Source organism: Anopheles gambiae, chromosome 3 (assembly GCF_943734735.2).
Source record: "Anopheles gambiae chromosome 3, idAnoGambNW_F1_1, whole genome shotgun sequence".
Lineage (NCBI taxonomy): Eukaryota > Metazoa > Arthropoda > Insecta > Diptera > Culicidae > Anopheles > Anopheles gambiae.
Window position 1 is genome coordinate 98,648,305 of NC_064602.1, and position 27,831 is coordinate 98,676,135.

Consider the following 27,831-nt stretch of genomic DNA (forward strand, 5'->3'; position numbering starts at 1 on the left):
TGGCACCAACCTCCAGTTGCTTAAACCAACACATTTCCAGTCATGTCATCTCTAGCCCGAGCAACATGTGTGCCCAGTTTTCGGGGGAAATAAAATACATAACCGATAAAGCCGAAAGCCCGTGCGTTCGCTTCGAACTGGTTTTTCGTAGTCGGTTCTCGGGCTCCCATCATAGGAGGGCTCTATTCAAATGGTAAAAATGCCGTCCCAAGATACGGTACCGTCGCAGCACGGTGGAAGTAATCTGGTTCCGAGGGAGGAATCCATTCACAAAGAAGATACACCACCAAAATATGCAGAGCGTTCGGTGATCGTTTGCTTTTAAACAAATTAGTGTCGTCCCGAGCGTCGACCAGGCATATCGCGACAACCGCTCGATATGCCTCGACCGGCCCCCGCTGTACCGTGTCCCCGCTTTTCTGGGTCATGTGGATCGCTCGTCACGTCCACCGAGAAAACAAGGAAGGAAGCGCTCCTTGGGCCGGCCCGGGGACCGACCATATGTTTCTCATTGCATACGTTTGACCGGTTTAGTGAAATCTTTTGCCCAACGTTTTGCCCCAAAACGTCCCTAATCGAAACCACGGCACTGCGAACCGACCGCTCCAGCCGACGCATGGTGGTACTACACGGCACATCAAATAGCATTCTAACGAGATATTTTATCCCTCCTGCGTCCTCGCCGAACGAATCCTCGGGAGGAATCTTGCGCGCTCCCTCATCCGGGCCCGTGGCAGGTTCGACAGAGGCTGCGTTTGAATATTTCACGAATGCAAAATTCACCTAAATCTTCGAATGCCGACCTCCGGCATCAAACAAATTCCTGCGTGCTTGAATACCTGCGTCAACCTGTGATAACTGCTTAACCTTTTCCGGGCGCGGGGAAACAATCCCGCCGGTGCCACGACCCGGAAACAAAATGGAACTCACCTCACTGCTCGCTGCTGCTCCGTCCGTCTCTTCCCGCCTCACCGGTAGGCAGTTTTCACACCCAAGGGATCTAAACGGTTTCCTCACGAATTCTTCACGGTGGGCGCGCGTGTGAAAAGGGAGGCGCCGGCCCGGGCAGGGCAGATTGCGCGTGCTTTATCTGCCGAGGGAGACCCGCACACAAACTGGCACAAAGTCATGACGCATAAATATTGCAATAACTCTCGAGCAGATGTAATTAGAATTTATGATGCCCCGGGAGCATCAGGACCTTTCCTCGATATCCGCCTCAGTGTGTGTATGTGTGTTTGTGTGTGTGCGCGGTCGACGGCCCCGCGGCTGCACGACGAACGCGACGGGCCGAAAGGAGCACCGGGACCATTCGCTGTCGATTCATCGATTCGCCACTGCCAGCGAGGCGAATGCACAGACCAACAGCCATCAGCCGGCAGAACTGCACACACGAACACACTTCTTCATCGCTTCCGATTCTGGGCCACCCTTATACCCCGGTCAGCGCTTCCCGAGGGAACGCGTTTTCATGTGGTTCCTTTCTCGATCCACTATCGTATCATTACCGCCTGCTTATTATCCCCTTGGTCCCCACGACCCATTCCAGAGCGTGCTTGCCGCCTTGCCGCTTGTTGCGAGAAGCTCGTTGCTGGCCACCCCGCGGCTTTCAATCGATTGGGCGCGGGTCGATGGGCGCAGAGGGCACTGGCGGGGTCCGAATACCGCCCGATCGACCGGTGCTGGTGGGGCTGGAGGGCAATATATCGCGCCCATTTATTGTTATGGCGCGCGTGAGTGGCCACGAAAGCGGGGCTGTGGCCGTTGCATTCCATGCGCAACGCTGCTTGCTATCCTGCGAGCGACAGTGCAAACGAGGAGAAAACAAATCACCATCCACACTTTTGCTGGCGGGCCCCAATCTCGTAACCGAAAACCTTGCGCGACCGTGGTGCAGAACAACACAACAGCAAACGAGAGGAGGAGCGGAGGAGGTAGAAAACAAAAACCTCCCCGAGAAAATCATGGGTTCTGGCGTTACTTCGCGGCTTTTCGAGACAATTAAAGATTAGTTCGAAAGCCGCGAAAAGAAACACGGAGCGGGTTGTGTGCCGTCGTCGTATTTTCGTCGTTCCCTTTTAACGGGCTGTTCTCCCATTTTTCTTGCCACATTTTCTCGTTCTCACCTTTAAGGAGATGATAAAGTACCGAGCCGACCTCCGGCGGCCACAATCGTCGTGCTACAGTGTGTGCTGCCGTAGTAGGTGTATGTGTGCGCCCGGGGAAGAGATTTGACACGAAAAAAAACGGTGCAAACGAATTGAAGGTGCAGTTTTAATGCTGCTTAAAGCTTCTGCCGCTAATAAGCGGACTGTGCTTTCGCAACTTTGCACGATGGCATCGGACACAACGATTGCCCACCAGTGTTGTGAGCTTCACTCCTCCCCGTCCGATGGCTCAGCGGCGATCGGTGGACGAACCAAGTGCTGAACCATTCGACAACAACACCCCGAAGCGCAGAGCTCGTTGGCTAAATGAAGGAATCGTGCTTTGCAAGCAAAACTACTTCTGCCAAGATTGACGACAGCACAAGTTCAGGCCCCGAGGGCGGCCGTGTTAAGCGGCACCACGACGTTCAACCGAAGCGCCCGCAATCGATACCCCCGGTCCGGCGGCAGACCCGATATCCCCATCCCATCGACGCGCCATTGGCCGGATGGGTGTCCATTATGGGCGACCCACCTTCACGACCCCTGACGACGATGCCTGCGACGACCACCACCACGCGGAAACACGAGCTAAGGGAAAACACTTGTAGTAATCGATGTAAAGAACGACCAGTGAAAGAGAGAGAGAGAGAGTGGCGTTAGATTTCATTCCAACCGAACCACTTCGATCGGGACGCGCGCGTTAATGAGCAAGGGCGGCGGGAAATGCAACACGCTGGCTGGCTGGCTGGCTGGCTGGCTGGGCGAGAATCTCAGCCACAGCGAAACCTATCACTTCACTCTGCCGGCGAGTGCCGGCCCGCTTGTTTATGTTATCGGTTTACAGGCATTAAGCTTAAGCTTGTGGGCGGTTGGGTTTCACGTGCAGTGCAGCGCACCCCGAACACGCGAAAACGGGGCGCAAAGTACTTGCGTGTTGCGATTTATTTCATCTTTACGCCCCTGCAGTAAAACGTTTTTTCCGCTGCCTTGCGTACTCGAACCTGATAGGGAAAGTGTGCTGGTGTAACAATCGCCAACCGCAAAATTCGTTCTGTTTGGATTGGTTTTTCCCAAAAGAGAACAACATGGATGATTCCTTTTAATTTTGAAGGAATGTACACTAATGAACCATGTTTATAATTTTCTATTTACTTTAAGTTCAATAAATTCCGAGTAACTAGAAACAAGCTGTTGCTATTTAAGCGATATTTAAAGCCCTTTTACTAGCCCACTTGCCCGTTTATGATGAATAACAAACACAGCACAACAATGCTAAACAAAGCACCGATGCAAGGAACGCCTGTTAAAGCCATCGGAACTAATGTTGAATATGCTTTAACTTCACTTCACACCCTGACAAAAGTATGAATGTTGTGATACAAATAGATCAGTATAATGACTCTACTCTTCCCCACCTAGCTATTCAACCCATCAGGAAATGCGCCATGAATGCGGTCGTTAGAATGTACAAGCAATACTCACATTCACACCATCGTTTGTCAATTCTTCACCTTCACCACCCTCCTTCAATGGCTGTTCGCGCTGCAAAAAATGGCTTTTCTTTTCCGAACCCACTTCACCGCTCTTAAGAAAAAGGCTCCCCCGCATCAAAGGCCAGCCTAGTGTCACAACAGCACAGCACCGCGACGCGCCACGACTCCCGCAGCTCACAAAACAAAAGGATAAACATCTCCCAGCGGGGCATCTCCAGTCGCGCGGGCTCCTTCATCAAATTGCTGAAAAATTATGCTAATAAGTTGATCATTTGTAAATTTGAATGACTGAACAGAAAAGCCATCAAAAACCTGCGCGGAAAACATGGAACGGGGTGTTGCTCGCTTTTTATCCCGATCCCGCACTTCAAACGGGAGAAGCCAATTGTGTGCGGGCCCCTTTGCATCGTTTTCTGCACGTCACGACTCCGCAACTCGCAGTGCCGAAGAAGTAAGAGCTGTTAATGTGAATGTGTGTGTGTGTTTTTGTGTGTCTGTGTGTGAGAGTGCGGCTGGTGAAGTGAATTCTTTCGCGCGAAAATTCTCCCACGACCGCGATGGAAATCCTCTCGTTTACCACACTTTGGGAACATCCATCGGAGGAGGGAGTTGGTGATGGGGTAAAACAGGGGTGGCACTTTGTCTCTCGTCCCGCAACCCATTCAGAACCATCACAGCCAAGGACGAACCAGGCGTTCTGCTACCGGGAGTAGGATGGATTCCTTTGAGTCATCATCTACAACAGGGTCGTTTTGTTGGCGCTGGTTTGATAATTAAACCACTTCAAGCGCTCGAACGACTCACTCACCTCCCACCACCCACCACTGTTGGCCGTACGGTTTTATTGTTCTTCTGCAACCCCTCGCGCGTTTTGCAATCGCGTTGGTGACGCGACAAATGCCAGCCAGCGGACGGCACATAAACTCACCGCTCACAGCTAATCGTTAACAGCTTCTCAGCTTGTTATACCCAAACGATGGTCTTGTCCCGAAAAACACAGCCGCCCGTACGCCTGCCCTAGGTCCATCGGCATCGACTCGATTCGACGTTCTCAGCGTGCAAGCCGGCCCTGCGCGACCGGAATGCCTTATTTGTTTCACCAAACACCAAACACAACTTGCCTCCCGCGTGCTGGTGGACCCGTTAGGAACTCGCTTTCTGCCTGGGAGATGGGATGGAGTGGAGATGGGCGGGAAAATCCAATCGCAACACACACACACACACACCTTCTTGTCCATCGTATTCCAACTTCCTCTTACCAGCTAACGACCCTTTGCAGGATGATGCGATACGCGCCGCGCGTTCGTTGGGATCCATGCCGTCGCTATCGCCACCATCTCCAAGGGCTTATCGGCCGATGTTTGGGTGTGCGCCCTGTACCGATACCACCCCACGTAAGTCTCTATCATCTTTCGAGTTCCCTTTCCTTCTAGGGGCTTCGATGCTGTGTGCGTGTGTGTGTGTGTGTGTCATCTCCGTTCTCGATATCGATATCGGGGTGCAACGGCGACGGCTTCCTCACCATCCGCTTCGATCAATCTTCCAACCGCCCAACAAGGGTGAAAGTGTGTACAATGCAAAGGTGTCCCAAGGGTGTCGGAGCGAAAGAACTCGGAATAGATTTTTATTGCCCCGTTTTGCTTTTCTCTCTTCTGTTTTTCCTCCACTTTGGATTGGATTTTCTTCGTTCCCTTGCCATTGTACGGTTCGGTTTCGGTTGTGTGTTTTTACCCGCTGTCGGTCCTCTGGTGGAGCTGGGGAGCTCGAGTTGCATAGCGCTTGTCGGTAGTCACGAGTCGTAGAGGCCACGTTGTTAAGGAGAGCATGGGGAAGAGAGAGAGAGAGTAACGGTGGCGAGGGGGAACTAAAGGAAACCGAGAGCAACATCCCGACCCCGGAGCACGCCCGGAGAGTATCCCGCTGATTTGTTTTATTTCCCTTCCCAACCATCGCCGTTGGATCTTCATCGTCACGTCACACGCTTCTTCGATGGCCACTTCAGAGCCGTGGGAGATCTCGCTGCTGAGTGGCTGGACTTGGCGATGGTGGGGCGCGTACTCCGTCGTGGGACCAACCGAGTGGGCTCATAATTTGGCCAGATTATGGACCCATCTATCGGTGCGCGCGAGAGGGAAAGGCGAGAAACAAATGGCAGACACAAAACGAAACGAAACAACACCACCACCCAAAACGAGAGATCCACACCGCACTGCGGAAGTGGTTCCAAAATCGCATCCCGCCACCCGGCCCCGTGCCAAAACAAAGGGAAAAAGAAACATATCGGGACCACGATTATCCCACTCCTCGCCCCGTCTGTGCTGTTCGGGTCCAGAGTCTATTTTACGAAATTGCTTCACAGGTTGTTACCGGCCATTGAGCCATTCGAGCGCTTTGATCGTTGTAAGCCAACAACTACAACATGATCGCCAAAGCTCTGACTTTTTTTTTTTGGTAAATGCCAGGAATGTTTCGTCCGTTCCGTTCAATGTTACGTTCCAGTATGCGGCAATGCCCGTCAGGTTCAGTTCGGAGGTCTTCAGTATCGCCGCATGCAGCACTGTGATCAGTGTATGTAAATGAAGTTCGTGAGAAGAGTGCCAAAGTAGCGGGCGAAACCGTTTGAAGCGACCGCCGGTTCGAGCTTCATTGGACGAAAACTGTGATTTCAATTTTACACCGCTGCACAAGCTGCAGAAAACCGAACCGAGCTAGACCGAGCCAACATGGAACTAGAGGAACTTAACGTTCGATTTAACATTAGCATTATTAGGGGAAGCATGATTTTATTTAGCGTAGATAACACAATGAAACTTACCCAACGGAGGGAAAAAAACTTCCTCTGCTATTTGAATACCCTTTTGAAGTACATTTTTCGCTGATAGGGCTCTTCCGTTCGAGCGTAAAACTTTTCCAAACAACTCGGTTCCCCTCCACTCTCCCGAGCTCCAGCTTCACTCTCGCCCCATCTACTAAACATTCTATCGATTACCATAAAAACACGCCGAAGCAGCAACACAAATCTACGAACTTGCCTCCCGTTCTCGAAGGCACGATAAGGGAAAAGATGAAGAGGCCCCCAACCAGGTCAGCGTCAAATCAGATCAGACAACAAAACGGCAGCAAATGAGCCAAACCCATGCCCATGCCCGATGGAAGCGATGTGAACGGGGTGAGGCCCGCCCGCCAGCCAAAATAACAACAAAATCTCCGATCAGAACTCATAAATCATCCGTTCCAAATAAGCTTCATCAGTCACTCTTCTTGATAGTCATGCGCTTCTTCCGAGGGGTATGAAAAAACACCCGACAGGCCCAACGCAGTCCGTACAAGAAGCATGCCTTCCTGGGCAGATAATCCACTGGCAGAACTTCCGCGACGGCAGCATCCAGCAGCAGCAGCAGCAGTCGCAGCTCCCCCGGTGGCTTTCTTGGAGCCGTTCTCAAGATAGTGACTAATTGCGCGTATCCACTCCGGACCGGAATGGGGTAGCTTAGTCCGCGTCCATCGCTCTGCTCTCTTAATCCTATTCATCTCTACCTCCGCCAGCCGCACTAGGGGGCTTGTCAATCAAGACACGAAGAAAAAGTCGCGACCCAGCCGTGGCCGGACAATTAAAATGAAGGTGTTTTCATTCATACGCGATTGCGATCGCTCGCTGACGTTAGATGACGCAGCGTCCGCATCCGCGTGCGGTTTGCCCCACATGCCGCGGTCTCCACATTGTAGCCGTGACGTTGGACCAAATGGTCCGATAACTCGGAGGGCGGAAGCTGAGCCGCGGAAAACTGCGCAATCATGTGGCAGTGCCCGGGCCGGAGCCCAGCGATTGAACTTGGGACCGACCATTCAACCGACCATGACATCGCGAACAATTGGGCCTCTGGATGCGTGTAGGAGTGGCTCCAGTTGATTGATTCCGCGGATTAGGCCACATACTCACTCATCTTACCTCCTCCCCACACACACACACACACAAACACACACACGGCGTGGACACGCTCGAAATGCGTCGCAGCAGCGTTGGGTCCGGCGAAAGTTCACAAAGTTCACAACCAGAACCAACAAACGAATGAAAAAAGTTGAAATTTTTCCAACAGCTTCCCGTTCCCGGCATCACGGGATGATGAAGTTTTTTGTTGCTGTATTCCTCTTGATTGCACACCATTCGCTGGGCGTTCACTGGTCACGATAGTGCGTACCATTGTTTGGGTGCGTTTGGCTTCGAACGCTGATGGAACTGCTGTCTGCTGCCGAAAAATTGCTGTACGCGATGTAAAGTCCACACTTTCTATGGGTGAAGATACAAAAACAGAAATCAGAGCTTATCGGTTTATCAGTGTTTAATTTCTGCACAAACGAAAGCCACCCAACATTGTGTAAAACCACATATTCTTGTCATCAATTGTAGATTTGTGTTTCAATACTTACCAGATCTTTTACTACTTACCATTTCTGTAAAACACACTTACCATTTAATGAATGATCAAACTCATCAACATGTCCTTTCTTTCACCACAAAATACAAGATAAACCAACTCCAGATACGATTCAATTTCAATTTTCATAAATAAATTATAGTTTTGTTTTTATTTCTTACGTTTTTTGTGGTTGTGAATCTATGCGTTGTTTAAGTTTTCTTTTGAATATTTCCTGCGCCCCCCTCTCTGCGCCAGTGCTTTGTTACCAGATGCAATGCTACTTCAGTGCAATTCGTTCTTCTCAGCTAACCTTTTCACTGTAATGGTTGCGACTTTTCCGAGTTGAATTTATGCTTCCAGATTTGTATGCTGGCACTACGTATGCTGTTTCCTTTGTCTTTTGTATGATTTGCAGAAAAAAAACCCAAAATATCGACTAAAACCATCGCAACGGTTTAAGGGAATATTATTTTTTTGATCAATTTACTTTAAACCGAGACAAGGTGTCGGCGGCGACCTCGCGGGTTCCACCATCGCTAACTAGTAGTATCGAATTAATAGTGTACAATGCGTTTCTGGTTGTTTTTGCTAGTGAAAAACGATCTGACGATCCGGGGTGTTGATGCGTGTGCTCGTGTTTTTACTTTCCCTTGCTATGTACATCGATCGATCGATCGATCGATCGTTCGCCTATGTAAGCTGTTTGTGATGGAGATATTTTTGTTTTGCAGCGAGTATCGGTGATAATTTTGTCTATCGATTTCTTGCATATTCCTACCATTCGGCCAGCTGACTTAGTTTAGGTTTAGTTGTGGTTTTAGTATTTTCAAGTTGGTTTTAATCGTTTAGCTTCCTGTTCACTGTCAGAAGAGTCTTACTTGCCTAAAGAAGAGTGGGGGACGCCATCTCCCCATAAAATATGTACACCGCTCGTTAAATAACCAAACTTCGAACCCCCTTCAAAGCCCTTTTCGTGTAATCGTTGGTTTTGTCTTCTTAACTCTCTTAATAATATCCTATGCCTCTTTGTCGTCTGACTTCTTCGCTATGTACACCCAGTCTCTGTAATACTCTACGCTCTCAATCCGCTGTGGCAACATACTCATTCATTCATTCCGCCCCAGTGAGGTATCAAAATGGAAAACAGAAACACAACAAACGTTTGCATCGATGGCGCTGGGGCCATCGGATGTAATGGCGCGGAGGCTTACCCACTCTCGTTCACTCACTCACTCACACACACTCGCTCACCCGAAAGTCCACCAAAATCTGGAAACCTGGAAAATCTCGCTTTGTCTTAGCTTTCTTAGCTTAGCTTCTCTGTATTCACTCTATTCGGTTCGATGTCCACCAGCCCTTCCCTTCATGAAAACGTTCGAGCATAATCAATTTCTCGCAGAAGGAAAAAGCAAATTAAATACAAGGATTAAAATTCCATTCAACTCGATCAATTGCAGTCGGTCTGGAACGGATAGGATGATCGTGAGCGTTTTCCGCTTCAAGCGGCTCACCAACGGACTCGCGCAAGCCCGCAGCCCGCGGGTAATTAATCTGAGTGCGCATCACCCGGTTCCTGCGTGTCACGCAATCCAGCCACGACGGAGAATAATTTTACATTCAATTTTCCCAGTTTCATGGGGGGTATTTTTGAAATCCTTTTACTCGCGCACTGCAGCTAAATGCGTTACGCGAAGGCTCGTTCCATTTCGAGGCTGGTGAAGCGTGAAAAATCAGATTAGAGAGCTCGCCCATCCCGACTGGTGTGCCCCTCGGTGTGCCCTCTGCTCGCTGGCCTACTGTGCCCGTTTCTATGCGCGACCCCGCTCAACCCCAGCGCCTGTTCAAGAAACGATAGATTCTCTAGAAGATTAGAACCCCGGGCACCTTCCCGCTTCTGACTAGAATACTTCTGCCCTTCTCTCTTCCTTTTACGACCACGATTACCTCGCTGCTTCGTTCCTTGGGCATCCCGTCGCTTTAGGGAAAATCGTCATATTTCACTGGTTTTATATGTTCGTCCGACAAGCAGCGTTTCGTTTTCGTTGCATTTTTATGTCCCTTTTGTCGCCCTTCCTGCCCGGCTTTCCTTCTATCTCCCAAAAGGCACTGCGTGGACTCAGCACCAGCGCACAAGAACCGTTCGAAATAGCAGGAGTTGCGTGTGAGCGTCTCGCAGGCATCCTTTGTTTTGGTTTCTTCACACTCGTTCGCTCTCTTTCTCTCCCAGACGGCCACATAGTTGCTACGGAAACGTGTTTCCCTTGATGGGAGTTTTGGTTTTATCCCTGGTTTTCTTTTTTGTTCATTACTGTACTGTGGAGTATCTTCTACATTGGAATATTATCTGCGGGAGGCCCTATAATCGCTAATTAGTAACTATCTTTCGTGCGTGCATTGTCCAGCCCTGGTTCGGGCTTGGCTAGGGAACAAGAGGAAGGATTCCCAAAAAAAGGAATTACTAAAACCTAACAACTCAAAGACAAGTCGGGCAGAATTGTCCTTCTCAACAACGTCGCCACGATACTGGCAGTCTTATTCCCCACCCATCTTCCCCGGGCCTTTCATCCCTCACAGACTTTCTCACTCACTCACACTCGATGTCGCGCGATCCCTTTCGATCGATCTCGCGATTCACCACCCGTCCTTACATCTAGCGATAAAAATAATTAACTAACCTGCTGCTCTTAAGTAATCGTTATGCCCACATGGCCTGTGGCAGTCTTCTATCGTTAAAACTGTTGCCCCCCCGACTGTCCGTCCCGAGCGTGCCCGAGTTGTGCTTATCGCTAGGGCTCTTACCGCCACCGCCTCCCACGCCCTCCGGACCGGGCGGCTTGCTCCGGCCGCTGCCGTTGTGATGATGGTGCGGATGCGGATGCTGGTACGAGAAGTTGGTGGTGCTGGTAGTGCTGGACAGCAGGTTTGGCGCGCAGCCATTGGGCGACCGGTGGCTGCCCTGGAAGTCGTGCTGCGCGGCGGAGGAGATCGAGTGGCTGCCCGAATCGCTGCCGGAACCGCGCGACGACGTGGAAAACTTGGAGCTGGTCGAGGTGCACTCGAACGTTTCGCCGGCGATGCGCTCGCAGCTCGTCGCCGTCGTGTTGTACGTTTCGTGCGTCGTGTCCAGCAGACAGTTGGACGGCACGGCGTACTCGTGCTGCCGGCCGTCTGTCGCCTTCCGCCCGAAGTCCGCCGTCGTGCGCCGCTCGTGGTGGGTCTGGTGGTGCTGGGTGGTGTTGTATTTACAATTGCTAACCGTATCGTAGTTATCACAGTTTCTGGGACAGTTAGGACCGATCGTGGCGTAACTGTGGTGCTGGGGCCCATCGAGCCGCGTGCTGGCCACCGACGGACCCAGCGTGGACGGCCGGCCGGGCGTGTTGTAGTCGTTGCCGGCCGTCGCGTAGATGTTGATCGCCGACCGCTTGTTCAGACAGTTGCTCTTCTTCACGTGCGGCAGCGCGATGCGCAGCTTCTGCCAGAACTTCTTGTCGTCCCACTCGATGCAGGTGTTGGTGCGCAGGTACAGCCGCATGTCGGCGTCCAGGTCGCGCTGCGGCAGATCGCCGTACAGGATGATGATCAGCTTCCGGCGCCGCTTCAGCACCTCGTGGATCGCTCCCTTGAACTCGAACCGCGTCCACTCGTTGTACAGGAAGCTCTTCGATAGGACAAGGATGGCGCGCTTCGAGCTCTCGACCGCTTCGACGATCGTGTCCGCCAGATACGCGTTCGCGTTCAGATCGCGATAATGCAGACACAGCCGGAAGCCGATATCGTTTTCGAGCGTCGAGGTCAAAATTTGACTCACAAAGTGTTCGTCTTGCAGTGAGTAGGTGATGTACGCATCGTACAGCCGATCCTTATCGTACTCGTTCACGAACGTGCCCGATTTGTAGCACAGGCCCGAGTGGACCCACACCTTCAGCTCCTTGCGATAGCAGAAAATGCCAAAGATTAGCCCGAAAAAGCCCACAAATGCGCACGTCGCGACCAGGAGTAGCGGCAACATGTCCTCTATTTCCTGCCGATGCACGATCGAGGACATTCCCTCGCGGAAGGTGCACTTGGTTCCGTTGTCACGCAGAATGCTGGTGGCGTTGTTGTAGCTGCACGAGATCTCGTTAGCGTCCACAATCTTATCCGCGTTCGATTGCAGGTAGCTGCGCAGCTTGTTCACGAACCCACAGTCACACGTCCACAGGTTGTTGGCGAGGGCAATTTCCACCAGATACGGATTTGCGGACAGCTGCCACACCTCGAAGCTGGTGATGCGATTGCCATCCAACCGCAGCACTTCCAGCTTGCGCAGCTCGGCAAACGTGTGATCCTCGATGTACGCAATGCGGTTACCTTGCAGATACAGTTCGCGCAGACTTTCCAGAGCGGAAAACTCGTGCCCGTACAGCTTGCGGATGGCGTTGTTTTCCAGGTGCAGAATCGTCAGCCGCCGCAACCCGATGAAGGTCGTGTTGTAGATGGCCTCGATGTTGGAATGATTGGCGTACAGCACACGCAAATTCTTCCGCCCGATAAAGCTGTGCCCGGACAGCTCGACCAGATTGTTGCCGTCGATGTACACCTCGGTCGTGTCCATTGGGATGTTGTTGGGAATGTCGGTGTAGCCCGCTGCCGAACACTCGACAATGTTCGTCGACCAGCTGTTATCGTGGTAGCAGGCGCAGTTGTTCGGGCACGTCATCTCGCAATCGCACGCATCAAACTCGCAACAGTGGCACAGGGCGAAGCAGTGCGTGTTGTAGCTGCACAGGAAATGCTTCGGTTCGGCCTCGATCAGCGGAATGTAGGAGCGCTCTCGGTTGTACATCAGCTTGCAGTACACCGTCTCGATGTCGTTGATCGTCGGGTACTGGCGAGACGTCACGTGGTTGATCTTCTGCAGCCAGTCGATGTTACAATCGCACACGAACGGATTGCCACCGATGTAAAACTCCGGAATTTGCTTGTCCTCCGGTACGGGCTGCAGTCGAAGCGCCTTAATGTCTAGACTGGTCAGCTGATTCGCGTACAGATCGACCCGCGTCAGGTTTGTCTTGTGCGTGAAGCAGTGCGGCTCCACGTGCACGATCAGGTTGTCGTTCAGGAACAGGAACTCGATACTGTTCGGAATGGTGGCCGGAGTTACGCGCGTCAACCGATTGAAGCTTGCATCGAGCGTTTGCAGGTGGAGCTGGTTGTCCAAGCCGTATCGGTTGGTCAGCTCGGTAAGCTCGTTGCGGTGCAGATCCAACCACTGTAGGTGGGGTGGGATATGGGAGTAGTCAAAGTGTTCCAGCTTGTTGTCGGAGATGTTAAGCCACACCAGGTTGGGCATGCTAGTGAACAGCCCATCAATGTCGGACAGCAAATTGCCGTCCAGTCGAATGGCCTGCACACTGACCGCCGGTTCGAACGCTCCCTTCTCGATGTACGAAATTTTGTTGCGTGCCACGTTCAGAATCTGCAGGCTCGGCAGATCTTTGAATGCTTTACGTGTAATATTTTCAATGTTGTTGCTTATCAGCCGCAGACCGTACAGATTGTTCATACCACGGAAGCCCGGCTCCTCAATGACGCTGATGGAGTTTTCGCCCAAATCGACGGTCCGCAGCAATCGCATGTCTTTCAGCGCGAGTGGAACCTGCGTCAGTTCGTTACCATTGAGGTTGAGATCCTGCAGCGAGCTGCAGTTACGGAACGCCTCTGGATGTACGCCGGTGAGGGCGTTGTTGTCCAGCGAGAGCAGCGACAGAGCATACAAACCGTTCAGAGAGTAGGCGTCCAGGTACTTTAGCTTGTTGTGGGATAGCAGTAGCGTATGAAGGTTGTTCATCGGGGAGAAAGTGTCTGCCGCTATGATTTCCAACTGATTGTGGCGCAGGTTCAAAATCTGCAGCGTGTACAGATCGGAAAAGATTTCCGACTCGAGCTTGGTAATCTTGTTGCTAGCCAGATTGAGCAGCACCAGCCGGATGAGACCCGCAAATGTATCGCGGTTCACCCAGGCCGATGTCAGCTGGTTCTGTGACAGATCCAGCGCTTGCAGCTGCTCTAGTTTGGAGAAAAGTCCTGGCGAAAGCACACTGATCGAGTTGTTTTGCAGGTAAATCTCCTGTATCGACTGAGCTGGATCGCGGAATAGATCCGTTGGAAGCGCCACGAGCTTGTTTGAGCTCAAATCAAGGATCTGCAGCTCCTTCAAGCCACTCAGCGCCTTGTCGCCTACCATAGAGATCTCGTTGTCGTGGATTTTTAGCATCTTTAGCCGCTTCAGCATCCCGAAACCGGCGGCCGGAAGCAGCACAAAATGGTTTCGTGACACATCCAGATCCTCCAAGTCGAGGGCACAACTCACCGGAGGAGCAACCGAGCCGGAGCTGTTCGTTTTGTGCCCCTCCGACTCCACCTCGTCCTTCACTCCCTTTTCACGGAAGCCCAGATCGTTCACGTCCTGCAACCGGTTCGAGCTGATGTTCAGCGATCGCAAACCACTGAGCGAGCAGAACAAATGATCCGGAAGCGACCAAATGTTGTTCGTGCTCAGATCGAGCACCTCCAGGTTGCGCGTTTGCCCGAAAGCGTCCGCCTCAATCTCCAGGTTCAGCTCGGGCCAGGCGATGTTGTGCGTGCGCAGCGTAAAGTTGCGCAGATCGCCCAACCCGGCCAGCACCGTGCTAGAGAACTTGGCGATCTTACAAAACTCGAGCGAGAGCGCCTTTAGCCGCGCCAGATGGACGAACGAGTTGGGCAGCAGCTTACTCCGCGCCATGATCGCCTCATTGCAGAGGATCGAGAGGGCGGCCGTATGCTCGGCCGGAATCACACTGAAGTTCGTGTTGTCAAATTCACTATTCACCGTGCGCAGATTGCACGCCAGGTCGACCTCGTTGCCGGGCAGGATGCGGTACTTGCAGTCGTCCGGCGCATCGTAGCGCAGGTTGCTGCCGGGTTCGCTGCCCGCACCCGCCGGATGGTAGTACCGGGACGACTCGGCCGAATCGTACTGCAAACTGTAGTTCACCTGCACCGACACCAGCAGTAGCAGGGCCGGCAGCAGTAGCTCGCAACGACTCATGCTGCCGCTTTCGTTGCTGCTGGTCGTCACGCAATACAACGCTCGCACAAGCTGCCACGTACTTTTGTACACATAAAAACGCAATTTTTCTCTTCCAAACGCGCGCGCACTCACACACACGGACACTCACACACACACCGTTCGCTTCTTTGCAACTGTAATCCGCAAAAGGATTTTTTTCTTCTTTTTTTTCTATTCGGCACACACTGTTGAACACATTGGCTGGCGCACAGCTCAGCTACCGTCGTCGGCCAACTTGCCCGCGGGAAATCTTCTCAGCAGCCTTAGGTGCGGATTTGCCGATGAATGCGGAGGGTAAAGCTAAGCACGAATCAACAACAATTCCTCCTCGCTACTAAACCGTGGTAACATAAACGCACACCGAAACGCTAACCATCGCCAAACGAGCACTGCTGGGGAAACTTAAAATTCATAACAACGCTCTTCGTTTACATCGAGCATACACTCACAAACTCTCAAACACACACGCGCACACGGCAATCACTTCTTGTTCGAAACTCTATCTACATCCTTTCCAGCCTCATCTGCACTCACTTCGGGTGGAACTTTCGATAATGCGCCTAACTTTTCACACCGTGCACGTCAATCTGTGGAACTGGCCGATTCGTTTCAATTCACGCCACAAACACTCTCGCTCGCTCGACAGTCCTCTAGCTCCGTGTTCTCGATATTGATTCAATTCTTGCGTGTTCGAGCGCGCGTACTCGCGGTTCTAGTCGTACGTCCGCACGCGTTGCTTGCTCTGTTTGTACTGACGAACTATGTTCACAGCGGTTGCGGCTATGCTCACCGTTTTCTCACCGACTATGCTGGCCACGCCGTACGCGCGTACCATTCGGCTGTGAACGCCTGCAGAGCCGACCGGCACCCGAACGGTTCCGAACGCTCCAGCTCACCTCAGATGGTTATGCTTTTGCTGTTATGCTGCTCTTGGGTCGTAGCATATTCACCACACTCGCACACCAGCACACAGCCATCCACTGGTGTCTTCTCGCTTCAACTTGTGCGCACTTTGCGGGTCGTGTGAAAGAGAAGTGCAATATTTTCCGCCACCGTTTACACCGCTTCTAATGATGTCCTATGGGAGTGTTTCGGTCATAGGAATCCCACCACTGCTCTGCAGTAGCAGCATCAGTTGCCGGACGGTTGAAATGGCTTTTTTTTCAAGGTCCTATTGCTTTCCGCTCCTCGCAATAATCCTCATCTGGGGCACACGCTCCTTGCGCTCTAATTTTAATTACTGCAACGGAAGAAGTCCTGCAAGGAATGAAAAGTAAGGGAAAAGGTAAATCCAACGCATCAGAACGCAACACTGGGAATATTTTGTTTTTTTTTTGTGTTTTCATCGGTACGGGGGAATCACTCGGGAACGATTGCCGGGGATGGGCTTAACTATAGTTTCCATTCTAGCGAGACGAAAACTGCCTGAAAGTATTGCGGATGGGGGATTTTTTTTCCTGTAGCACACAAGTGTACGTGCGCAGCAGAAAAAAAAACAACAACCATCACCATTCATACTCATTTCACACAAACGAAAGAGAAACGGTTTTTAAATTATCCGGTGCCGATTGATACTGCTTTCCGTCCCCGAGGGCACTTGAACGAGCGTACCGAAAGGTATTGTGGTAGAAACTGCATCTTAAATCGAGCATACTTTTGCAGTCAAATGATTTCCGTTTGAGTTTGCTCTCTGTCTCTTCCCTCCGTTTGCTTTTGCTGCTTTCCTATTTTGCAAAAGGGTTCCTTCCGTTGCGATCGGCGATGAGGCGATGGAGAGAAAAAAAACAGCAGAAATATCCCAGCATCGAATGCAAATTTGCATTCATTCCAGTGAACGGTGACACACCATCCGCATAAAGAGACCACATTCGGCGCTGTTCCACGCCACAATCATTTGTGAAATGAACGTTACACGTGAGCATCTCGAATTAATTCACCTGCAACGCATACGACCGCGGAACAGGGAAGCACGGCTTATCCTGTCGCTTGGTCACACCAGACCGATGACCGTTCGGTTCGATGCATTCGCCGTACCACCGGGGCACCGGCGATAGGGCGATAGGGCGATAGTGGCGAAGCGAGTGTAATTTAAAATTCTTAATCAGCTCACCACCCGATTGTCCCGGCGTATCGGCGGACAATTCATCACCCAGGTTGCATACCTGGTGCCCATAATCCGGCCCCTGCACTCTGTTTGCGTCACCTGAATCCGGATCAGATCGAAACCGAAATAAGCGACGGGTGTGTGTTCGCTTTTCCACCGATAAAGTGCACTTAAATCAAAATCTCATTAAAATTACATTAATTGTCCAATCGCATTCGCAAACTGACCAGCTGCACAGCGCACTCAGCATCCGGATTTCCGGATGCTCCTTGCCATCCTCATCATCATGCGAAAAACATAACCTCAAATCGATGTAATTCGCCGACTCGCCCTGAAATGACGAGCGATCCGTCGCTTTCGTCGCATCTGGTACGGCCGACCCGGTGGACCATTGCAATCAATTGATTTTCAGTCGGCAACTTTGACATTGTCCTCTACGGCCTCTCTAGGGGGGTCTAGGGGTGGTCGTAATGTTTGATGAGTAAAATAAATACGACCAACTCACTGCAGTCAAGCCGCGTCGCGTACACCGGACCGCGAACGTTGTTTGGGAGGGAAAACAAAAACGTGTCTAGAAACGCGTTGACCCACACGCCGATGACGCTCAAATTTTACGCATCACAAACAATTTGCCCCCCGGCCATAATAAACATCATCATAATCATAAAGGGAGACCCAGCCCGACCCAGCCCCAGCTAGCCATTCCCATTCCCCACCGGTGTCGGTCTGGGTCACATCGGCGGTACGTTGTTGCGTGACACGATTGTTAGGGAGTACGGGCATTTGCTCCCCAAAGAGCCCTTGCTGGCTCGATTCAATTGGTCGCCGAAAACGATTCAATACAATCCGGCCGTCCCGAGTTGGAGCGTGTGTGGCGGTAGATAGACGAGCTTGAATGTCCTTTTTTGAAAGCTTTAGCACAGCAGCCAGTCAGTATGACCTGTTGTGAGGCGTAGCTAGACCGTTCGTGTCGCATTATTGAAGAGGCTTTTGAATTTGATCGATCTATTATACATTGCTAACAGCACGAGAGGGTCGAGAGAATCAATCACTTTTTGCATAATTCATTTCCACTTCCTAATTTTAGCTACTACAAAAAAAAATCTACTCATCCTATGAATATTTTAAATTTTTGGTTTGAATTTCTATCGAAACACATGGTGTGGAAATATGTGAAAGATACTCTAGGCTAGGAGCTCTACCCAACACATATGCGATTTAATTTGAACGATTATCACAAAACATGTGGGAAACGCCCGAAAACTCGCACCGACATACCACGGTTGAGTCATGGTGCGCAACCTTCGGCTAGATTGTAAAAACTTTCTCCACATTACTCCGAACAAATTCTCGTGGAAAAAGGGTCCTCCCGGTGATTGACACTCAAATACCCCAAATCAATCAGCCATTCTGTACAAACCTTCGTCCGCCCACCTTGCGTCATGTCGTCGAAAGATTCTCCCAGTGTGGCATCAAGCAGGAAAAACTTCATCTAACAGATTGGAAAGCTTAATAGAACATCACGGGGAGTTTTTTTTTCTGTCTGTCTGTTGTTGCTGCTGCTCCTTCTTCCTTCATCCTCCCGTTAAGTTTTGTTTTTGCGTCAAACCAGAACATAATGCCCGAGAACGGTTTGAGTTTGCCGTATCGCTTTGTGGACGTTAAATCATCCATTTATGAGCAGTGTAGAATCCACCATCACCACCAGCAACAGTGAGAGGGAAAGCAAACTGCCCCGAAAGTGGTCCCCGACCCGAGCGATCACGTAAAGTGTCAATCACTTGGGATTTAGTTTTGTTTTCGTTCGGCTACTCCGAGCTGGACGGGACGGGACGGGACGAAACCCTAGGACCCTTTACCCCTCGGAGTCATACATTATGGGGACGATTTTCAAACCGCACTACCACTGCCAGCGGCCCATCGTTTGTGGCCATGATTGGAGGAAATTTGCACTCTTAAAGATGAGATTTTGACACCCTAGCTCAACCAACATACATTTCGGTTGCCGTTCAAGGGTCCCGGGGATCACCGTTGCTGTAACTAATTTAATAACCGACAGCTACCCGCATAGTTTCATTCTAACCTTGTTAAGCTCAATCAACTGGAAGCAGATCGTGGTGTTAGACAAAGTGAACGTATGTGTGTGTTTGTGTGTGCTAAAGAGAGCAAATCAAAAAAGCAAACAAACTCCATTATGGTTACTGACCCGCAACTGAATGAGCATGTAAATTTACTGGCCACCCCGATTGCCCAACCCTTTCGTGCTGCGGAAGGTTATGGCAATTAATCAGAGCGCGGAGTGCGGATTACCAGTTTATCGGAAACGGAAACCGAACCGGGACAAGTAGGCGAAGATTACGTCACAAAAAGGTAACAGTCAGTGTGTATGTTTTTTTCCCCCCACACGAGAGCAGCACTGCAGTGCCATCATTAAAAGCATAATCAAGCGGTCAAAGATTGCACGATCATGCACAGCGCCACGGACGTTTGTCGTTGCCATTAAGCGTAATGAGCACACGCATGATTTCGCCTCCTTGCGATACTGTCGCTGTCCTGCCCGGGTGTCTGGCACGATACGGTAACGACACGCTTGTTGGTGTTTTATCGTTATTTGCTGCCATTTATCACCAGGAATGCTTTACCATTTTCCGACCTCGTGCTAGCGGTGGTGCCCATTACTTGCCCGAGAACCTCCTCCAGCTCATGCATCATTTGCAGCGGATGGAATCGTGTCACACTAGCGTCAGCGTGAGCGGGCGTGTGCTTGCGGTGTGTCACAGAGATTTCTTTCATAATCATAATTTGGACCATTTTTTGTTGCTACCCCGTATGTTGTACTTCTTTCTCGACCAGGCGCTGGCGCTTCGCCGGACGCGTGCGTACGAATGGTGTGCCGCGTTTGGAGAAAACCCCGTCCCATGTGCACCAACAAAAAATTGTACATTTCCTCGAAATGTGTTCGAAAATATCATATTTATCTGCAATTTGCATAAATTACCTTCTGCCAGCGTTTACCTTCGGCATGCGGCAGCGTTCACCTAGCGCGTGGAATTTATTTTTGGACGATTCCATTTTCATCCCACGATTCCGACGCGCGTCTCGTTTCTCTCGAGTCCTCTCTTGAGCCCTCTCGTCTTGAGTGTAGCAGTCCCTAATGCCATTGCCAGATAACCAGAGTGCCATAACCGATGAGTAGGTGATTTAATGAAGACATTACTATCAATCGCTTATTGCTTCACGAGAAGGAGCGGTTTTCTCTTTCCTCGCTCCTGCCAGCTCATGAGGAATCATAATCGAGAGCACTTCTCGATTGCCGGCGTGACGACGACGATGCAGCTACGGCACCAGCAGAACGGCTTCAGCAATTCGCTGGAATCTCTTTGATATGGTGATACGGTTAGAGGAATCCCCGGGCACGCGCTTTCGTTCATTAAATTCATAGATCAATTCTCACTCCATAAACGCTGAAAGGTGAACCCATCCCGAAACAGATTTAATGCACACCGCCGCAACCTGATTGATGCCGCACGCCGGGACGGTCTTTGAAAGGCATTCGCCGCGCCTCGCACATTCATTTATCGGTGGATTGCACATTTTTGGACCATAGCGCACAAAGAAAGCATGATAAGGTTACTTATGAGATTGCATTGCGCGTCGATGTTTGCTTTCGCATCAGCATGTTTCACTATTTTAGCCCGTGCGCCTCCCCCAGTTTGCCATCGGCTCTCCCGCGTCATATTCCATTATTCACCACTATCTTTGCTTGTGCCTGTTCGGGCATTTTATTTAATTTATGTTTAACTCCATTGTGTTCCCTGCTACACGTGATGTACTTTTTTTTTCGTTTTCGCTCCATTCGCGCCAGCCCAACAATCCCGGGCACGGGTATGTTGCCAACACCGCCAAACGCCAAATTCATTTGCATTACGTTCAATTTTAAATGTGCAAAAGAGGACCGGCACCGGACCGCCGAGTTGGCTCCTGTGTCCCCTGCCTTGGGATGCTGTACAGAATGCGAATAAAATTGAAACTCAGTGTTAAATGAAACGCTGCAAAACACACCACCGAACAGCGAAAGCAACAAACTGGCTCACGTTGGCCAGCATTCATCTCTTCCCAGGCGTGCACAAGGGACGCCGCTATCCCCGTTCGCGTGACCTCAACCTCTAGCTACCCGGTCGCGCGCGCTTACACACACACACACACATACAGCACACATTGCATTGGATAATGACCGCGGAAAATGAAATAAAAATTCACTGATAAAACAGTGCAAACGAAACGGGAGCGTGCAACAACACAAAAAATGTGCTGGTGCCAAAGAAATAAAAGCAACGCTGCGGACCCGCGGGCCAATCTACATGACTGCCCGCCCTGTCCCCCCTCTCCGTGCCGGCGGGCTCTAGATAGTGAACAACACACAAATGGAGCGACGCTTGCAAAAACAATACATAGACGCTTAAATGCACTTCTGCACTGCCCAGCACAAAGCTCGGTAACAATCACGAACCTAGCGTGCTCCAGTCCCCTCCTCCGCTATGGCTTCACCACCCACCACCGGTAGATGCGCTATCCTATCTTTTGTGCCCTTTATGGCGCGCAGCATGTTGCAACTGTGGCCGAATTCTCCCATTCTCTCGACCCCGCGTAAACTGTCAAAATGGTTCGTATTAATTTTGCATGTAAAATATTTTGTAAAATTTCACGAAATCACACTGTCATGTACCGTTTATATCTCCTGCCCGAGCATGCAACTGTCCGCGCCCTCACCACATTCGCCATCGCGCCGTGCGGGGCATGTTGGAAAATGTTCCGTTTTAAAAATTAATGACCACAGCCTCGTTTGTCGTCCGGAAAGCGCAATAAAACATTCGCAAGGTACCGCGAAGCGAGTGGGACAGTGTTGGCGGTGGGAAAATCAATTTATTTTCCACCATCTCCACGACACGCGCAGCTCTCTCCTTGTGCCGGCGCGTACATTCAATCAATGTTAAAGCAATTAAACGATAAATTTTTGATTCCAAACGACAACAACGACAATTTTTGTGTGCGATGCGCGGCGCCGCACCGTTACGTTCCATCTTCTGCGAAAATCCGTGACCGTTGCGGGCCTTTTTCCATTGGGAGGCTTCGGCCAAAAAAAAATGGGGATGACAAAACAAAACAAAACTGAAATCCGAAACCATCCCTTCGGCTGACGAAATTGGAGCTTTTGACGTGAAGCTTCTGCCACCGGCATAGAAGGAGCCCCTGGGGTGGGCGAATCATTTTGCTCATTCTTAAAAACAGTGTCCCGACTCTTCCGCCCATCGTCCTTGTCGTTGTCGTTCCTGTTTGATGTCTTCTCTTTTCGCATCTTTCGCTTCGCTACGGTAATGACAATAACTCATAATCAAAGAACGATAAGTCAAATTTATTTGTCTCCTGTTACATCGGCGGCGTGACGATGCTGGGTTGTTTAGTGAACCAGTTCCGAGGTAAGGATAGTCGGCATCCGAAAAGGCTCCTTAAGTGCCCGTACCGTGTTGGAATGCAAAATTTGGCCAACATTAATCATAAATCAACTCCATCTCGGGGACACTGGGAGACACTTTCATTCTCTCGCAGGGGTTTTTTACATGCTTTTGCTCCTTCATGGTACGGATGTATAAATTACACCGGTCAAGAAGGGAAAATATTAAATCTTGGACAAGAATATAAAATAAAAGAGCTTTTTTCTCTGAATTTCACAAACAGTTGATTTTATGTTTGGAAAACCAAATTATGCTGGATTGAACTAGAACGCTTAGAAACAAATACTAAAGAAATAACTTCCTTGGCATGTGATCTTTCGCTTCCCCTCACCTACATTCATCACGTATCGACGTGCCCATCTCAAGCCAGCAAGAGAGAATGTCTTTGCATCGTTATCAGTTTAACATTGATGTGAAAACTACACTTTCCATTTAATTAATTTCCCTACCTGTAATTGAGTTAATTATCCAAGACCAGATCTGCGTCGGAGCAGAGCCGCACCAGCACGAATTGCAGTGGGTGGAAACCAACCGGCAACTATACAATCGTTTTCCACGTTCTGTGGTTTGTGCTGCGAGCAAACCGACAGCAAGCCTCCCTTCTTTGCCTAACGATACATCGTGCGGAAAAGTTTCCGTTCTCTTCAGCTCCCACTCCCGCAGGCGTATGGGAAACTTGATATCGGGCGGTGTAAGAGAGCGAACGACATCGATTAAAGTTTGTCGATTGTTGACATCGGCAATATTTTGCGGCAACGGAAGGCTTCATGGAATTCTCATCAACTCGCTTGCCGCTGAATGCCGCCCGCAAGGCATGGATTGGTTTGTAATCGGTGGTACGGGGCCACGAATTGCGATACTATGCGGACCGCAACCCGACAGGTCTCGGTAGGACTTGTCAAACAAACCCGGGAACACGGGACGACGCCCTCGAGGGTTCGCCGGGAAATCAACCTTTAATAGCCGGTTTTATAGCGGCGTTGAGTACGGCGATGCTGACTGCGATTCACAGTACACAGGCCCACTGGTACAGGTGTTAAAGCAATCATAGGCACTTTAAAATATTAATACCCCGCTGTAATTAAGTAAGGCCAATGGTGATAGCCCACACACGACCCACTTCGCTGGCGTGTGGATGTGCTAGAACCGAAGGACGCACGGTTAAAAACTACTGATTACACCAACCAAGTGTGGTGCGTGTTAATTGGGTCCTTAATTAAAGTTCCTACGAAAAATGGGGTAAAATAATTCGAGACTTCGTTAAAGATTTCCCAAAAGCATTATCAGTGCGCCAAGTGCCGAAACCGAAATATGATAGCGCTGCTGGTAGGGTGGGATGGAACGGGAACGGATTCTTCTACCGGCTTGGGTTGTAGGGTTTACCGAATGGTCCAAGCGGCAGGCGGCAGAACTTCCAGCACTTGCATTTGAGCTTGTGCTTCAGTAAATTTAACTTACAAATTTCCCCAAATGTTCATGATGCTCCCAACCTAGACCCAACAGTCGAAAGACAAACCACAGCCGGAGTAGTGCCTGCGGGGTGTGCTGTAGAATTTCGTAAGCCGCTTTACCAACCCACCGCCCCGGTACGATACGATGTAAGCAGCTGCAACCAGTAATGCACCCTAAATTGCATATGCTTATTTGTGAACCACTTTACCGGATCTGGCATAGTTAGCAGGGGCTGGCAGACGACGCGCATGCATCTGCACCCGGGAGTGCAAACGGAAGAAAGGGAGATTGCAATGAGAAGAATCGATGGAATGGAATTTGTAGCCGCAGCCGTTCTGGAGCGCTTTGTGGAGCATAAAAGTTTATCCATCCACCTCCGTCACGTCCACGCCCGTTGCATGCTCCCTCAAGCTGACTAGCTGGCTAAAAGTTGCAATGTGGCATGATTTACTACTAACCACTCCAAAAACTTGGCGAATTCACATCGAAGTCGTCTGCCTCGCTCGCTCGGCTCGGGCTTTTCCGCAGAGAAAAACAGGAGAAACAGAACCGCTCAGACTCGCCCACACCCACACACGTACGCGTTGGTGTGCCGGAAGTGTAGGAATTTATGGACAGTGAAAAATAATTTCACCGAAATACGCCACCAAGCGAGTTATGCGCTTGAGCTCCATCCAGTACAGGGCCAGCGCGCTTAGTTGTGGGTGACATCGTTGTACTAGCTGCGGCGAGGAAGAACAATGGGGTTGAGGAGGGAGGGGGGGGGGAGTTCTATTGCCTCGACCGATCTCGCGTTGCGTGCCCTTACTGTCCTTGGTGCCCTTGCTCGAACCCACGCAGTCCGGGATGCAGAACAGAGGGAAAACGATTTTCCCAAACCGAAACGTGCCCGCTTACGCCTTTCCCTCGCTGCTGACCGGCGAAGCCTGCCCATCGAAAAAGGAAAGTTGACCGAATATTTCATTATGTTTATTGTTTTCCAACCGACCTATTCTCGCTGGCTCCTCGCTCGCTGATGGGCTTATATGGGTATTGGCGAAGGCCGTTCGCAGGACACAGACCGTCGTCCCGGAGGAGGAATGCTTGCTTCGGGGGGGGGGGGGGGGGCTTTTGGGGGAAAGGGCACGAAAGACAACGAAAGCGAGTAATCACACTGAGGGAAAGGGGGACTAGGGTGTACTGAGAACGACGTAAGCATTTGCCAGAGAAGTCACGCAGGCGTCGGTGCTAGCACGCTTTCCACGCTTGCCGTGGAGCCCAAGCGGTTGGGGGTTGGACCCAAAGGATGAACGAACGAAGACAGCGCTGCGAAGCAACCGGTATAGCGTGCGGCTATGTCTGATGGCACGAAAACCAATTCCAGCAGCAGTCGAGGCGGTGTTGTACTTGTTTGTCCTACATTTAGTCTAACCGAACCCTCTTCACTCTCTGTGTGTATGCGCCCATAAAACGAACGACCGTACGGCCGAACGAGCGAACGAGCAAGCAAACAACGGAGAAAAACCAACGCCACCCGACTTTTGCGCTTACTTCTTGGCTTCCGTGAAGTTCTTATCGGGGGGAGCTTCTCCTCGGTGCTTTCAAATTAAAGCAGCTATTTGATGAGGTTGATTATTTTTGGGTTCTATGTTTTTTTTTTATCTCAACTTTGCAAAAGGGTTGAGTGCTCGCAGCATTACATACATCTTTAAACGCTACTGCGTATCGATGGTTTCCTTGGCTTAAAAGAGGAGAATCGTGCATTTTTATATTTAACACCACAGTAGGCTAGGCAACGTAATTTGCTACAAACCGTTCTTGTGCTAAATTAAAGTGCTGCCTGATGAGCCCGCTGGCAAGTTGACGATCCCTGCCCCGTACTGTGAAAGACATTGCTGCTCACCCTCATGCTCACCAGTGGTGAATTTTATGTTCATTGCTCACTACTCACATGCTCACCACAGCGCCTGTCAGTGTGGTGGTGAAAACATGACATTTGATTGCTGACAACACACACACACACACTGCCAGCAACAGTGTGTGGCAGAGGCAGCATAAACGACGGGGCCTGCCGAGGCCGTATGCTGGCCGTTGTTTACGAACGCTCGCAACGTTCTTACCCGAGAGCAACGCGCCACTTGCCGGTCGGTCGGCGTACAAGCGATTGCATAACCAGCTTAGCGTGTTTAGCATAATGCTGGCATTGATGCGCTTCCACCGCGCGCGCTTGGGCATGGCACGGCGTGTCAGAAATTGTGTCATGCTCGGTTTCTTCGCTGCCAGAATCAACAGAGAGAAAGTAAAAAAACAACAACGGTGCGAGAGAGTGAGCGAGCCGCATGGAGCAACCGACAGGCGAAATTCTTCGCAAATATACTGACTCCATGCCGACATTCCGCCGAAAACCAAAAAAAAAACGAAGGCGCGTCTCCTGGCGTTGGCAGAAGCAAAATACACACACGTACACACATGCACACACACACACATACTGCCAATGTCCCAGGCATTTCTCGCTAGGCTCTCGAGAGCAGTGGCTGAATATTTTAATGTCGAAAGTTTTCCGTCTCCCAGCAGATATTAGAATTTCAGACACGTCATTGATGTTGAGTCAAAAGTGTTCCAATTAAGACACACACACCCACACACAGCTCTTCACGCACCCACACGTGCCCACTGCACGTTTCCCGCCATCCTTGGCAGTGTGTAGCTTTTCCCGCTTCCCTCTGCTCGGCGTACTGAGCGGGACGGGCGTGGACTAATAGCCTAACCGAATTAGGAGCCACCGTTGCCAGAGAGCTGCCGGAGAGCCTCGCCGGAGGTTTTGGTAGCCAAACCAACAAACTTAGTACACTCAACGACACCTTAGGATGTCATAAAATTTGCTCTTCTGCACAACAAACAAACCGTGGTGAAGGGCGACCGAGTCGAAGGGAGCAGCAGGCATGCAAGAACTCACCTCAACGGTGGGCCCACAGTTGCTGCGCCGCCAAACGTGCAGCATGTTATGCAAAAGCCACAACATCCGAAAAACTGTCTACTTTCAGGGCAGGAAAAGTTTTCGGCAACGGGTCGTGCACTGTCGCACAATTAGAGGGTCTAATATGCTTAGAAATTATTGCCTCAAGTTTTACACATCATATTCATGAGTGCAAATATCGCTGCTGCAAATGTGCCGCTCTCGCTCCGCGGTACCGAGGACGTTCGGGGGCAATGATTTCAGAAGAAATTTTAAAGATATCCTGAGTTTGTGTAACTTACTGTACACTTCGCACATACAATTCCACCACCAAGGCAACCCGTTTGAAATGCACTTTGTACACAGATACTAGTTTGTTCCGACAGTTTGCATTATTTCCACTCGCAAATGGTAGTGCAAACGCGATCCCAACGACTCAGCACCAGCTCAACTACTACGTCCCTATTGGCCCACGGAAATGAAGTGCTGTGGAATGTTCATTTCTTTCTGGGTACGGTACGGTCCACGGCCCTCGGCACGGGCAACTCCTGACCAACGACGGCTTGTTTTACCGAAAATATGTGCACTGGCAGTTTGTTAGTAAACTTCCGAACAAATTGCCAGAGTTTCGTGTACGATCTTGCACTGGCAGTACCCTCGCTTGCTCCGG

The 27,831-nt window shown here is 50.6% G+C and overlaps 1 protein-coding gene across 1 annotated transcript in view; it reads right to left on the reverse strand.

The window, feature by feature from the left end:
• Positions 1-8,190: 8,190 nt before the first annotated feature.
• LOC1280328 (toll-like receptor 6) overlaps positions 8,191-27,831 on the reverse strand; it is a 48,954-nt gene continuing 29,313 nt past the window's right edge. The window contains exon 2 of the mRNA XM_320172.3: positions 8,191-16,414. Within this exon, the coding sequence (XP_320172.2) occupies positions 10,757-15,136 (4,380 nt within the window). The 5' untranslated portion in view covers positions 15,137-16,414 and the 3' untranslated portion in view covers positions 8,191-10,756. The remainder of the gene's footprint in view (positions 16,415-27,831) is intronic.